At 51.1% G+C, this 15613-nt stretch overlaps 1 protein-coding gene across 1 annotated transcript in view; it reads left to right on the top strand.

The window, feature by feature from the left end:
• ACAA1 (acetyl-CoA acyltransferase 1) overlaps nucleotides 1-10872 on the top strand; it is a 64673-nt gene extending 53801 nt beyond the window's left edge. Inside the window, exons 11-12 of the mRNA XM_075315398.1 lie at nucleotides 3033-3178; nucleotides 9180-10872. Of these exons, the coding sequence (XP_075171513.1) occupies nucleotides 3033-3178; nucleotides 9180-9255 (222 nt within the window). The 3' untranslated portion in view covers nucleotides 9256-10872. The remainder of the gene's footprint in view (nucleotides 1-3032; nucleotides 3179-9179) is intronic.
• The last annotated feature ends 4741 nt before the right edge of the window (nucleotides 10873-15613 follow it).

The raw sequence follows: 15613 nt of genomic DNA, 5'->3' as shown, positions 1-15613 counted from the left end.
CAAGGTCCCGGTTTTCATGGCGCGATCCCACGATTACCGAGCTCTGGCGGCAGACGCCCTAGTTCAGGATTGGTCGCAGTTCAGGCTACCTTATGTGTTCCCACCTCTGGCGTTGTTGCCCAGGGTGCTGCGCAAGATCAGGACCGACTGCCGCCGCGCCATCCTCGTCGCTCCAGACTGGCCAAGGAGGTCGTGGTACCCGGATCTGTGGCACCTCACGGTAGGCCAACCGTGGGCTCTGCCAGACCGTCCAGACTTGCTGTCTCAAGGGCCGTTTTTCCATCTGAATTCTGCGGCCCTGAACCTGACTGTGTGGCCATTGAGTCCTGGATCCTAGCGGCCTCAGGTTTATCTCATGAAGTGGTTGCCACCATGAGACAGGCTAGGAAACCATCCTCCGCCAAGATCTACCACAGGACGTGGAAGATATTCTTATATTGGTGCTCTGCTCAGGGAGTTTCTCCCTGGCCATTTGCATTGCCTATTTTTCTTTCCTTCCTGCAGTCTGGGTTGGAAAAAGGTTTGTCGCTCGGCTCCCTTAAAGGTCAAGTCTCCGCGCTATCCGTATTTTTTCAGAAGCGCCTAGCGCGACTTCCTCAGGTACGCACGGTCCTGCAAGGGGTTTGTCATATCGTCCCCCCTTACAAGCGGCCGTTGGAGCCCTGGGATCTGAACAAGGTCCTAATTGCTCTCCAGAAGCCGCCTTTCGAGCCTTTGAAGGATGTTTCCCTTTCTCGTCTTTCACAGAAAGTGGCCTTTCTAGTGGCGGTCACGTCTCTTCGGAGAGTGTCCGAGCTGGCGGCGTTATCATGCAGATCTCCCTTCCTAGTATTTCACCAGGACAAGGTAGTTCTGCGTCCAATTCCAGAATTTCTTCCTAAGGTGGTATCCTCCTTTCATCTCAACCAGGATATCACTTTACCGTCTTTGTGTCCGCATCCAGTTCACCAATTTGAAAAAGGTTTGCATTTATTGGATCTGGTGAGAGCACTCAGGATCTACATTTCCCGCACGGCGCCCCTGCGCCGCTCGGATGCACTCTTTATCCTTGTCGCTGGTCAGCGTAAGGGGTCGCAAGCTTCCAAATCCACCCTGGCGCGGTGGATCAAGGAACCAATTCTTCACACCTACCGTTCTGCTGGGCTTCCGATTCTACCAGAGCCGTGGGTGCGTCCTGGGCATTACGGCACCAGGCTACGGCTCAGCAGGTGTGCCAGGCGGCTACCTGGTCGAGTCTGCACACTTTTACCAAGCATTATCAGGTGCATACCTACGCTTCGGCGGATGCCAGCCTAGGTAGACAAGTCCTTCAGGCGGCGGTGGCCCACCTGTAGGAAAGGGCTGTTTGACGGCCCTATCACGAGGTATTCTTTTACCCACCCAGGGACTGCTTTTGGACGTCCCAATTGTCTGGGTCTCCCAATTTGGAGCGACAAAGAAGAAGGGAATTTTGTTTACTTACCGTAAATTCCTTTTCTTCTAGCTCCAATTGGGAGACCCAGCACCCGCCCTGTTTTCTTAGGGATTGTGTTTTTTCGGGTGCACATGTTGTTCATGTTGAAGAGTTCAGTTCTCCGATGTTGTTCCTCGGATTGAATTTGTCTTTAAAACAGTTATTGGCTTTCCTCCTTCTTGCTTTTGCACTAAAACTGAGGAGCCCGTGATCCCACGGGGGGGTGTATAGCCAGAAGGGGAGGGGCCTTACACTTTTTAGTGTAGTGCTTTGTGTGGCCTCCGGAGGCAGTAGCTATACACCCAATTGTCTGGGTCTCCCAATTGGAGCTAGAAGAAAAGGAATTTACGGTAAGTAAACAAAATTCCCTTCTTTTAGTGCGCACAGGGCCTAAGGTAGTTTAATGAGATTCACAGCAGCTTTATTCTGTCTTAATTGAAAAACTTACTTCTTATTTTTAATGGCCACTCAGTTTGTGCACACCCGTCACCAAAGACTTACTAATTATACAGCGAAGAGCCCCTGTGACTTTCATGAAATCTCGCCATTGCACCCACATCTCTCCTGTCAGGACCGTGCAGTCATTGTAACCAGCGGGTGGAGTATTTGGCTGTGCAGTCCTTCTTCAGACTGTACTAAGGTGGTCTATTTTAGTTGATCACATCTCCCTGATGGTCAGATACTGAGGGGGCGATTCATAAGAACTGGCATAGAGCACGCCAGTCTTAATAAAGCGCTTGCTGCAGTACGCTGCCCTAATTCATTAAGCGCCAGTTAATGAATCAGGCACATTCCTAGTGAGCGCCGCCCCAGAAATGTGCGCTATGGGGGCTCGTGTACACTTCTGCAGTGAATTACGCCACTTTAGTGTCCCTAATTTATGGTGAATTTGACGGACAACTGTGAAGGGTGCTTTACACGCTGCGACATCGCTAACGATATATCGTCGGGGTCACGTCGTTAGTGACGCACATCCGGCGCCGTTAGCGACATCGCAGCGTGTGACACCAAGGAGCGACGATCAACGATCGCAAAAGAGGCAAAAAACGTTAATCGTTGACACGTCGCTCCTTTTCAAAATATCGTTGCTGCTGCAGGTACGATGTTGTTCGTCGTTCCTGAGCCAGCACACATCGCTGTGTGTGACACCGCTGGAAAGACGAACATCTCCTTAACTGCGTCCACCGGCAATGAGGAAGGAAGGAGGTGGGTGGCATGTTCTGGCCGCTCATCTACGTCCCTCCTCTGCTATTGGGCGGTCGCTTAGTGACGTTGGTGTGACGCCGAACGCACCTGCCCCTTGAAGGAGGGATTGTTCAGCGGTCACAGTGATGTCGCAGACAAGGTATGTGCATGTGACGCTGCTGTAGCGATAATGTTCGCTCCGGCAGCGATCACTAAATGTCGCACGAACGACGGGGGCGGGTGCTATCGCGCACGACATCGCTAGCTAGCGCTAACTATGTCGCAGCGTGTAAAGCACCCTTCAGTCTTATTCAGGTGTATATGTCAGATTTCTGGCGTAAGCTCTTTGATGATTCTGCCCATGTAACTAAACTTTGGATTTATTTTTCTGCAGGCTGTATATTGTGTAGAGAAATTAGGAATCCCATTGGAGAAAGTTAACCCCAATGGAGGAGCCATAGCTCTGGGACATCCCCTAGGGTGCACCGGTACCAGGCAGACGGTCACTTTACTCAATGAACTCAAGCGAAGGGGTAAACGGTAAGGGTTTGTTTTTTTTGTTTGTTGTTTTTTCTTTATCGTTCCTATGGGAGACCCAGACAATGGGTGTTTAGCTTCTACCTCTGGAGGACACACAAAGTACTACACTTAAAAGTGTAGCTCCTCCCTCTGAGCTTATACACCCCCTGGTGAGCCAGTCCCAGCCAGTTTATCGCTTTGTGTTCAGGAGGCATACATCCACATATGCATTCTCATATGATTTTTTCCTTTTGGAACGAGATGAAGAAGGGCGGGTCCACATCTGGACCCCCGGCATGTCTCTTCTCACCCCACTGTGTCGGCAGTGTTGTAAGGTTGATTTCCTAGGCTGGAGCCTTACATGCCGTGCTCCTTCACCATCCCTCCTGGGCTCTGGCTTGAAGTGGGAGCCAGCACGGTCTCCATGCTTGGCAGGAGACCGGTCTCCATCCGCAGCCCTTCAGGACCCTGCTGGACCGGAGCACTCATCCCCAGGGACCTGGCCCTGCGTCTCAGCAGCTAAATACCTGAGACGTTTATATTTCGGGGTCCCTGTACTTTATTGTTGGGGGAGAGTGTGCTTATTGCGTTTACTGACTTTTCCGGCGGGTTCTCTAGCTGTCGCCTGAGAACCGCGCCGATGGTGCCTGCGCGTCGGCCGCGCCGCTCAAATTTAGGCCCCGGCTTCGCCGGAGGCCTAGTTTCTGTTTCACTGCCCTCGCATGTCACTCATGCAGAGGATCAGGCTCGGCTCCTCCCGGCGGCCGTTCTGTACAGGGGAGGGACACTCCCCACTGCAGTGTGTGTCCCCTCCCCTGTAGGTCTCTATGGCCCTCCAGATCCCGCTCCTCAAGCAAGTCCCGCCCCCTCTCTTCGCTCCGGCGGCCATTTTTTCAGCGGTCTCTCTGCGATCAGTCATTGCAGTGCTGGTCTGCAGCATCCCTGCTGAGGTGCTGTGCTTGGGTGTCCGGGCTTCGGGATCTGGAGGGCACACAACACCGCTCCAGCGGTCTGGTAAGCCACAACCGGTCTCCGGTTGTGGACCTCTGTATATACTCTCTGGGGTTCATTCTCTGGCAGAGCCCCCACTCCAGCAGCATGTCTCACACGAGGAGCAAGGCCCCAAAGCTTTATGCTGTATGCGCTGCATGTAAGCTCCTGCTGCCTGAACCGAGCACCTTCCCACATTGTGATGCCTGCTCTAACTTGGCGGTGCCACAGCCTGGAGTCTCACCCCCAGTGGTCTCTCAGGCTGCTCCTGCTCCTGTGGCTGAACCCCCGGCTTTGGTAGAATCCTTTTCTAGGTCTATTTCCCAGTCCTTTGCTGAGTCCATGGGACTTCTGTCCAGGACTCTGATGAATATGCATCAGCCCCCTTCACAGGGTGCCTCTGCTGCTAGGGGTCCCTCAGGACCGGAGCTCACAGAGGATTCATCATCAGGGCCCAGACCCCGTCCTCCTAAGAAGAGACGCAGGGTTCCCTCTCCCTCCTCCTCCCGTGGCTCTGATTCCAGAGCTGACTCGCAGGATGAGGAGGATGCCTCTTTACAGGGGGCTCGGAGGCTAACTCCATGTACCCCATTGATCTGTCCGAAAGTGACTCAGATCTTAGTGACTTGATTGCTATTATTAATTCTGTACTGGATCTCAATCTGCCAGTATCAGAGGAGCAACCCTCTCTGGCAGAAAAGCACCAGTTTACCTCGCCTAAGAAAGCAAAGAGTGTGTTCTTTAACCACTCCAGTTTTCAGGCCGCTGTGACCAAGCCCAGGGCCTGTCCTGACAAGCGCTTCCCAAAGCGTGGTTCTGATGACCGTTTTCCCTTTCCACCTGAGGTGGTCAAGGAGTGGGCTCACTCCCCAAAGGTAGACCCTCCGGTGTCTAGGCTCGCAGCCCGGACTGTTGTGTCGGTGGCTGATGGCACTTCCCTTAAGGATTCCACTGACCGCCAGATTGACCTTCTGGCCAAATCCGTGTATGAAGCGGCGGGGGCCGCGTTTTCTCCGACTTTTGCAGCAGTGTGGGCTCTCAAAGCCATCTCTGCTTCTCTAGAGGAGATGCATTCCCTCGCCAGGGAATCTATGCCCGAAATGGATGCCTTAACTTCCCAAGCTTCGGCCTTTTCATCCTATGCCATGTCTGCCATGCTGGAGGCTTCTCACCGCACTGCGGTGGCTTCGGCTAATTCCCTCGCTATCCGCAGAATCTTTTGGCTTCGAGAGTGGAAGGCAGATGCTTCTTCAAAGAAGTACCTTGCTGGGTTCCCTTTTGCTGGGTCCCGGCTGTTCGGAGAACAGCTGGATGAAATTATTAAGGAAGCTACTGGCGGGAAGAGTACTTCCATGCCACAAACCAAAGCCAGGAAACCTGCCCAGGGTAGGAATCAGTCGAGGTTTCGCTCCTTTCGTTCCTCCAACTGGTCTTCCTCTAAGCCCTCGGCCTTGTCCACTAACTCAGCCAAGGACCAGAAATCCAACTGGCGCCCAAAAGCGCGTCCTCAGAAGACCGCAGGAGCTGCTGCCACTAAGGCAGCCTCCTCGTGACTATCTGCCCGCTCCAGCAACGTCCTTAATCGGTGGCAGGCTCTCCCACTTTGGCGACGCTTGGTTTCAACACGTCTCCGATCAGTGGGTGAGAGATATCATCTCCCACGGCTACAGGATAGAATTCTCTTCCAGTCCTCCAAACAGATTTTTTCTCTCAATTTCCCCCTGCTCCAAGGCCGCCGCCTTCTCACAGGCCGTGGCAGCCTTGCAGGCCAGTGGAGTAATTGTACCGGTTCCCGCCTGGGAACGGTTCAGAGGTTTCTACTCAAATCTCTTCCTAGTTCCCAAAAAGGACGGTACCTTCCGGCCCATCCTGGATCTGAAGCTTCTCAACAAGCATGTTCAGGTGCGGCCCTTTCGCATGGAGTCTCTGCGATCAGTCATTGCCTCTATGTCCCAAGGGGATTTCCTGGCATCCATCGACATCAGAGATGCCTATCTGCATGTGCCAATTGCAGTGTCACACCAGCGTTGGCTACGTTTTGCAGTAGGAGAAGATCATTTCCAATTCGTGGCTCTTCCCTTCGGGTTGGCCACCGCCCCTCGGGTATTTACCAAGGTCATGGCAGCAGTGATTGCAGTTCTGCACCTCCAGGGGTTGGCAGTGATTCCTTACCTGGACGACCTTCTAGTCAAGGCTTCATCCAGCGCAGATTGTCAGCGGAGTGTCTCGCTCACTCTCTCCACTCTAGCTCAATTCGGGTGGCTGGTCAATCTGCCCAAATCCACTCTGACTCCGACCCAGAGTCTCACGTACCTAGGGATGCAGTTCGAGACCTTGACGGCACTTGTGAAGTTGCCCTTAGTCAAACAGCAGTCCCTTCAGCTAGCGGTGCGCTCTCTGCTGAGGCCCCGCCGTTATACCCTCAGGCGGCTGATGCAGGTGCTGGGTCAAATGGTGGCGTCCATGGAGGCTGTTCCCTTTGCCCAGTTCCATCTGCGCCCCCTGCAGCTGGATATTCTCCGCTGTTGGGACAAGCGGCCTTCCTCCTTACACAGGTTAGTGGCTCTGTCGCCACAAACCAGGAGCTCTCTTCAGTGGTGGCTTCGGCCTCTCTCCCTGTCCCAGGGGCGCTCCTTCCTGGCCCCGTCCTGGGTGATTCTCACCACGGATGCCAGTCTATCCGGCTGGGGAGCGGTATATCTCCACCACAGAGCGCAGGGCACTTGGACTCCGTCCGAGTCAGCCCTTCCAATCAATGTGCTGGAAACCAGAGCCGTGCTTCTAGCTCTCCTAGCTTTTCACCACCTGTTGGCGGGCAGGCACATTCGAGTCCAGTCAGACAACGCGACAGCGGTTGCCTACATCAATCACCAAGGCGGGACACGCAGCCGCCTGGCAATGTTGGAGGTACAACGCATCCTTCAATGGGTGGAGGACTCCAAGTCCACCATATCCGCAGTCCACATCCCAGGCGTGGAAAACTGGGAGGCAGATTATCTCAGCCGTCAAACCGTGGATGGTGGCGAGTGGTCCCTGCACCCGGCAGTGTTTCAGTCAATCTGCCGCAAATGGGGCACCCCGGACGTGGACCTAATGGCATCCCGTCACAACAACAAGGTTCCCGTTTACGTGGCTCGCTCCCACGACCCTCAGGCATTCGCCGCGGACGCACTGGTTCAAGACTGGTCCCAGTTTCGTCTGTCCTACGTGTTTCCCCCTCTAGCTCTCTTGCCCAGAGTTCTGCGCAAGATCAGAATGGAGGGCTGTCGAGTCATCCTCATTGCACCGGACTGGCCCAGGCGAGCTTGGTATCCAGACCTGCTCCATCTGTCCGTAGAGATGCCGTGGCATCTCCCGGACCGTCCAGACCTACTCTCACAAGGTCCGTTTTTCCGCCTGAATTCTGCGGCTCTCAAATTGACGGCGTGGCTCTTGAGTCCTGGATCTTGACGGCTTCTGGTATTCCTCCTGAGGTCATCTCCACTATGACTCGGGCCCGTAAGTCTTCCTCCGCTAAGATCTATCACAGGACTTGGAAAATTTTCCTGTCATGGTGTCGCTCTACTGACCATCCTCCTTGGCCATTCTCCTTGCCGACCCTTCTGTCCTTTCTACAGTCCGGTCTGCAGCTAGGACTGTCCCTCAACTCTCTCAAGGGACAAGTCTCAGCTCTGTCAGTTCTGTTCCAGCGGCGTCTCGCTCGGCTGGCTCAGGTCCGCACCTTCATGCAAGGCGCGTCTCACATCATTCCGCCTTACTGGCGGCCCTTGGATCCCTGGGACCTTAATTTGGTTCTCACGGTTTAGCAGAAACCCCCCTTTGAGCCTCTTAGGGAGGTCTCTTTGCATCGTCTTTCACAGAAAGTGGCTTTTCTGGTGGCCATAACTTCCCTCAGGAGAGTCTCTGATTTGGCCGCGCTCTCTTCGGAGTCACCTTTTTTAGTTTTTCATCAAGACAAGGTGGTTCTCCGTCCGACTCCGGACTTTCTTCCTAAGGTGGTCTCTCCTTTCCACCTTAACCAGGACATTACCCTACCTTCCTTTTGTCCGGTTCCTGTTCATCGCTTTGAAAAAGCGCTGCATACTCTGGATCTGGTGAGGGCGCTCCGGATCTATGTGTCTCGCACCGCTGCTATTAGGCGGTGCACTTCTCTTTTTGTGCTAACCACAGGTCGGCGCAAGGGCCTCTCTGCTTCTAAGCCGACCTTAGCCCGTTGGATTAGATCGACCATTTCGGGCGCCTACCAGAGTTCTCAGGTGCCTCCCCCGCCGGGGATCAAGGCACATTCGACCAGAGCTGTTGGTGCCTCTTGGGCTTTCAGGCACCAGGCTACGGCTCAACAAGTCTGTCAGGCTGCCACTTGGACTAGCCTGCATACCTTTTCAAAGCACTACCAAGTGCATGCTAATGCTTCGGCAGATGCGAGCTTGGGCAGACGCATCCTTCAGGCGGCTGTCGCCCATTTGTGAAGTTTAGGTTTTGCCTACTTCTTTCTTTGTTCGGTTTATTTCCCACCCAGGGACTGCTTTGGAACGTCCCATGGTCTGGGTCTCCCATAGGAACGATAAAGAAAAAGAGAATTTTGTTTACTTACCGTAAATTCTTTTTCTTATAGTTCCGTATTGGGAGACCCAGCTCCCTCCCTGTTGCCTGTTGGCACTTTTCTTGTTCCGCGTCACCGGCTGTTGTCGTGGACAGAGTTTCCGGTTGTTCCGGCTATTGCTCTGTTCTACTTGTGGGTGGCTATTCTCCTTCAGCTTTTGCACTAAACTGGCTGGGTCTGCTCACCAGGGGGTGTATAAGCTCAGAGGGAGGAGCTACACTTTTAAGTGTAGTACTTTGTGTGTCCTCCAGAGGTAGAAGCTAAACACCCATGGTCTGGGTCTCCCAATACGGAACTATAAGAAAAAGAATTTACGGTAAGTAAACAAAATTCTCTTTTTTTTAATAGTCTTTTATTCGCTTATATCCAATTTTACCTATTGAATGATCCTAGAAGCTTTTGACTAACCCCATACACTTTGTTTTCCAGGGGTTACGGTGTTGTATCAATGTGCATTGGCACCGGCATGGGGGCGGCTGCTGTGTTTGAGTACCCCGGAAACTAAAGGCTGCAATAATCCAAGTCTTGTCTGATCATGAGGCTCTCCTGCCATACTTTAACTAAACACTGGTTTCGTTCTGTTCCATTCTACATGGGCATGAATACTCTTATAGCACTTTCTGTTAGGTAAAAAGTTGCGATTAATTTGGAGTTCCTTCTTATAAAATGAAATTGTACTTAAAATTGAGCATGAACTAGTTCTCATTGTCCATCCACCACCTCACTCACAGTACTGCTCACATATCTGTCTTACAGTAAATTATGACCAAAATATGAAGGTCTAGATAGACTATGTTTAAAGGGATGTCCAGGATGTACAGTGGAACCTCACTTAACGAGTAACGCAGTTAGCGAGTATTTCGCTTAACGAGCAAAGCTTGCAGTAAATGTGGAACTCGGTTTATTATCAAGCTTTGCCGTACGAGCAAAATACTCACCGCACACACTTCCGGTTCCGTACATCCACCGCGCTCTAATCCACTTTTGCAGTCCACACAAACATGCGCACACACACATATTATGCTCACCTTACCTTCCGTTTCATCGCCGGCCTCATGGTTCTTGTAGTTCGCCGCTACAGGCTGTGTATCAGGAACCATGGCGACGAGGGAGGAATTTCCACTGTCAGCCGCTACTCAAAGGCAGCGTGCTGGCCAATCAGAGGCAAGCGGCTCTTGCCTTTGACGTCAGCGCTCTGGCAGCGGAAGTTCCTCCCTCGTCACGATGGTTACCTGATAGACAAACTGTACCGGCAAACTGCAAGTTCCAGGAGGCCTGCGATGGAATGGAAGGTAAGGTGAGCATAACGCATATATATATGTATGTATGTGTGTGTGTGTTTGTACGTGTGTGGAATGACAGAATAGGGGACCAGGATGGGACATTTAACACGTTGTGGAACTAATCGTCTGCATTGCAATGATCTCCTATGGGAAATCTTGCTTTGCTGAACAAGTAACTTGGTTAACAAGCACACTCCCAGAATGGATTGTTCTCGTTAACCAAGGTTCCACTGTATATATGTTTTAATGAATAGGTATCCTCTGGGTAAAAAATAACAAGCGTCACTTTCACCCTCTGCCGCTTCTTCTGCTGCCCTTGTTCTTTGTTTACACAGCTGCAGACAATCACTGGGCTCAGCAGTCACTATGTAGTCAGTACATCTCTCAGCTCAGTGATTGGCTGCAGTGGTCTCATCTTGTAGCCATGATATCACTACTGCAGCTGTGTCATTAAAGACCAGAGTTGGAGACAGTACTAGGAGGGTAAGCATGGTTTATCTTATTTTTTTAAGCAAAGGCTGTCTAGGAAACATATTTTGGCAACCCCTTTATTTTTCATATTTTGTCCATAAAGCAAATAATTCCATTTTCACACCGAGAATTATTCCATAGGATCTGAACAGTTGGGAGATGTTGTTGTTGCTGCTGACCATGTCTTTTTTTTTTTGGTGTAATTATCATGTTTGAGACCTATCGAAAATCGTAATTCTTCTAAGTTGCTGCACATAAAATCCCCGGAAGTCGCAGCCTACTGTATAATATTCTGAATGTTTTTGCTACTAATTGTAAAAAGATAAATACTTTTTAATGGTTGATTACAAATAAAAATCATGCTCATTTGTCTGTTTCCATGTCTCACATTTATCTTTTTGGAAAGTGACTGCCATAGCTATTGGCAGGGAATAGGGGAGAAGCCAATAATTCGGGGTGCTCCAGCAGTCACAGCCCCCTCATCCCATAAATTGCCATGCAAACAGGTCTGTGGTTTACACTCTTAGGAAAGAAGGAAGGTTAGTGGTTGTTCTGTGCTGCCAGTCCAAGATGACACTGTGCGTTATTACAAAAAATGTGGTTTATTTCAACGCGTTTTGAAGCTGCCTCGCTTCTTCATCAGGAAAATGAATACTACAATATTTTATTCTGCTATTCTTTTTTTACAACTGATGAACAAGCAAGGCAGCTTGGAAATGCGATGAAATAAACCTTTTTTTTTTTTTTTTTTTTTGGAATAATGCACAGCGTCATCTTTCATGGACAGTGCAGAACAACCATTAACCTTCCTTCTTTCCTACTCATAGGCTTCCGGGTGTCGCACCGCGGTTATCACCATTCAGACCTAATACATTATTCCATGTCTTTATTGAAATTGCCAAGTACAGGTCATTGTCAAAATGAGGGAGTCAGCACGATTTCTAAACTGTACTTATTAATAAATGGAGATTTTTGGCAAAACATTGCAATATTTTGAGCTACCCCGCCACTCCACGGCAAATCTCAAGGGGCAGTCCTACACTAATATTTTATTTTATGGGGTAGCTCAAAATATTGCAATGTTTTGCCAAAAATCTCCATTTATTAATAAGTACAGTTTACAGTTTTTTTTTTTTTACACGTCATTGTGTTTCAGAGGTCGCAGCCACCTTCCTCAGGACATATAGCAATGACAAGGATGATCAGTTATCATTGATTATCCTTGTCATTGCTATATGCCCTGAGGAAGGTGGCTGCGACCTCCGAAACGCGTTGACCTCTGTACTTGGCAATTTCAATAAAGACATGGAATAATTTATTCGGTCTGAAAGGTGATAAGCATGACGTGATACCCGGTTTCCTTTATTTATCTCCATCTGAATATTTCGGGGCTGCAGCTGTTTCACCTTGATACTGCGCGAATATAGGAGTTGTGACTGGCACAAACCCCTATAGGTGAGTTTACCTAATTATATAATTTCTTTTGTCGCTCCATTGGGAGACCCAGACAATTGGGTGTATAGCCTCTGCCTCTGGAGGCCACACAAAGTATTACACTGAAAAGTGTAACCCCTCCCCTCTGCCTATACACCCTCCCGTGGATCACGGGCTCCTCAGTTTTATGCTTTGTGTGGAAGGAGGCACACATCCACTCATGAATCAGGGTTATCTCAGGATGTCATTGCCACCATGAGACAGGCCAGGAAGCCAACGTCCGCCAAGATCTATTATAGGTCTTGGCAAATCTTCCTGTCCTGGTGCACTGATAACGGTTTTCCTCCATGGCCGTTTGCCTTACCCACTTTTCTTTCATTCCTTCAATCTGGAATAGACAAGGGTTTGTCCCTCGGCTCTATCAAGGGCCAAGTGTCGGCGCTCTCCGTGTTTTTTTCAAAAGCGTCTAGCCAGGCTTCCGCAGGTCCGCACGTTCCTGCAGGGGGTCTGCCACATAGTCCCACCTTACAAACGTCCATTGGAACCTTGGGACCTTAACAGGGTCCTGACGGCTCTTCAAAAGCCGCCTTTTGAGCCGCTGCGGGATGTCTCTCTCTCCCGTCTTTCGCAGAAGGTGGCCTTCTTGGTGGCAGTCACGTCACTTCGGAGAGTGTCTGAGCTTGCAGCGCTGTCATGCAAAGCTCCCTTCCTGGTTTTTCACCAGGATAAGGTGGTTCTGCGTCCTGTCCCGGAATTTCTCCCTAAGGTGGTATCTCCTTTTCATCTAAATCAGGATATCTCCTTGCCTTCCTTTTGCCCTAATCCAATTCACCAGTGTGAAAAGGATTTGCACTCTTTGGATCTAGTGAGAGCACTCCGGTTCTACGTGTCTCGCACGGCGCCCCTGCGCCGTTCAGATGCGCTCTTTGTCCTTGTCGCTGGCCAGCGTAAGGGCTCTCAGGCCTCCAGGTCAACCTTGGCTCGGTGGATCAAGGAACCGATTCTCGAGGCCTACCGTTCTTCTGGGCTTCCACTTCCTTCGGGGTTGAAAGCCCATTCTACCAGAGCCGTAGGTGCGTCCTGGGCTTTGCGGCACCGGGCGACGGCTCAGCAGGTGTGTCAGGCAGCTACGTGGTCTAGTCTGCACACTTTCACGAAGCACTATCAAGTGCATACCTATGCTTCGGCAGACGCCAGTCTAGGTAGGCGAGTCCTTCAGGCGGCGGTTGCCCACCTGTAAGAGGGGGCCGTTTTTCGGCTCTTTCCTCTTTCGATTGAGGTATTCTTTTACCCACCCAGGGACTGCTCTTGGACGTCCCAATTGTCTGGGTCTCCCAATGGAGCGACAAAGAAAAAGGGAATTTTGTTTACTTACCGTAAATTCCTTTTCTTCTAGCTCCTATTGGGAGACCCAGCACCCGCCCCTGTGCCCTTTTGGGCTGGTTGTTCTTTTGTGTACACATGTTGTTCATGTTGAATTGTTCTTATGGTTCATGGTCTTCAGTTCTCCGAACATCCTTCGGATTGAATTTGCTCTAGACCATTTATAAGTTTTCTCCTTCCTGCTTTTGCACCAAAACTGAGGAGCCCGTGATCCACGGGAGGGTGTATAGGCAGAGGGGAGGGGTTACACTTTTTTTAATGTGTAATACTTTGTGTGGCCTCCAGAGGCAGAAGCTATACACCCAATTGTCTGGGTCTCCCAATAGGAGCTAGAAGAAAAGGAATTTAGGTAAGTAAACAAAATTCCCTTTCTTCATCGTTCCTTATGGGAGACCCAAACCATGGGTGTATAGCTTCTGCCTCCGGAGGACACACAAAGTACCACACTCAAACGTGTAGCTCCTCCCTCCTAGCATATACACCCCCTGGTAGCCAGTCCTAGCCAGTTTCAATGCTTTGTGTTCAGGAGGTCACACACACACATGCATTCTCTGATTTTTGATTTTTTGGATCAAAGTTTTGGAAGAAAAGCGGGTCCAATCTGGACTCCCGGCATGTCCCTTCTCACCCCACTGTGTCGGCGGTGCTGTTAAGGTTGACTTTACAAGGCTGGAGCCTTCACATGCCGCGCTCCTTCACCATCCCTCGGGCTCTGGCTTGAAGTGGGAGCCATCACGGTTCTCACTGCTTTGCAGGAGACCGGTCTCCATCCGCAGCCCTGTTCAGGATCCTGTCGGACGGAGCGTGTAACCCCCCCCCAGGGACCTGGCACCTGCGTCTCAAAAGCTAAGTATGAGACGTTTTTACCACAGAAAGTGGTCTTTCCAGGGTCCCCTGTACTTTATTTATTGGGGGGAGTGTATTATATGTCTGGGGTAACATTTCTGGCCGGTTCTCCAGTTTTCACTGGAGAACCGCGCCGATGGTGCCTGCACGCTGGCCGCATGTTTAAATCTAGGCCCCGGCTTCGCCTGAGGCCTAGTTTCGGTTTCACTCCCCCTGCATGTCAGTCATGCAGAGGGACGGTGTGGCTCCGCCCAGCGGCTGTTCAGCACAGGGAACGGAACCCCTCACTGAGGAAGGATTCCCTCCCCTGTATACCTCATTTGCCCGCTCTCAGAGTAGGCCCCGCCCCCTCGCCTCGCTCCGGTCGCCATTTTCTCAGCGTTCTCAGTGTCTGCATAGGCACAGAGATACCACATTGTCACAAATGGGGGCCAGGGCTGGGGGTCTGGAGGGCACAGAAATGTATGTTAAACGGTCTGGCAGCCACAACCTCCAGTTGTACAGCTGCTTATATTCTCTGTTTATATACTCTGCTGGGGGTCATTCTGGAGATGCATTCCCTCACAGAGCCCCCACTTCTGCAGCATGTCTCACATCAGAGCAAGGCTGCAAGGCTGTTCTTAATATGCACTGCATGTAGACTCGTACTGCCTGTACTGAGCACATAAACACAGTGGTCCCTCAGCCTGGAGGCTCGTCAGTGGTCCCTCCAGCTGCTCCGGGGGTGCTGAGCATGCATTAGCCCCCTTCTCAGGGCGCTTCTGCTGCTACGGCTCGCTCAGCAAGCTCTTAGAGGTCTCTTCATCTGGTTTCAGACCCCGTCCTCCTAAAATGGAGACGCAGGGTCCCCTGTCCTTCCCCGTCCCGCAGCTCTGATTCACGAGCTGACTCACTGGACGAGGAGGATGTCTTTACTGGGGGCTCGGACGCTACTTAATGTACATTGATCTGTCCGAAGGTGACGCAGATGCTAATGATTTGATTGCGTCCATTATATTTGTACTGGACCTCAATCTGCCTGTATCAGGGGAGTATCCCTCTCTGGCAGAAAGGCATCAGTATACCTTAAGAGAACAAGGAGTGTGTTCCTTAACCACTCCAGTTTTCAGCCCACTGTGACCAAGTCCAGAGCCTGTCCTGACAGACGCTCCCAAAGCGTGGTTCTGATGACTGTTTCCTCCTTCCACCAGAGGTGGTCAAGGAGTGGGCTCATTCACCAAGGGTGGTCCCTCCGGTGTCTAGTATTTCAGCCCGGATAGTTGTATCAGTGGCTGACGGCACCTCTCTAAGGATCCCCCTGTACATTAATTCTGTACTGGACCTCAATCCGCCAGTATCAGAGGAGCAAACTTCTCTGGCAACAGGACACCAGTTTACCTTGCCTAAGAGAATAAGGAGTGTGTTCCTTAACCACTCCAGTTTTCAGGCCACTGTGACCAAGCCCAG

The sequence above is a fragment of the Anomaloglossus baeobatrachus genome, chromosome 6, assembly GCF_048569485.1.
Source record: "Anomaloglossus baeobatrachus isolate aAnoBae1 chromosome 6, aAnoBae1.hap1, whole genome shotgun sequence".
Classification (NCBI taxonomy): domain Eukaryota; kingdom Metazoa; phylum Chordata; class Amphibia; order Anura; family Aromobatidae; genus Anomaloglossus; species Anomaloglossus baeobatrachus.
This window is presented reverse-complemented; position numbering and strand designations above follow the sequence as displayed.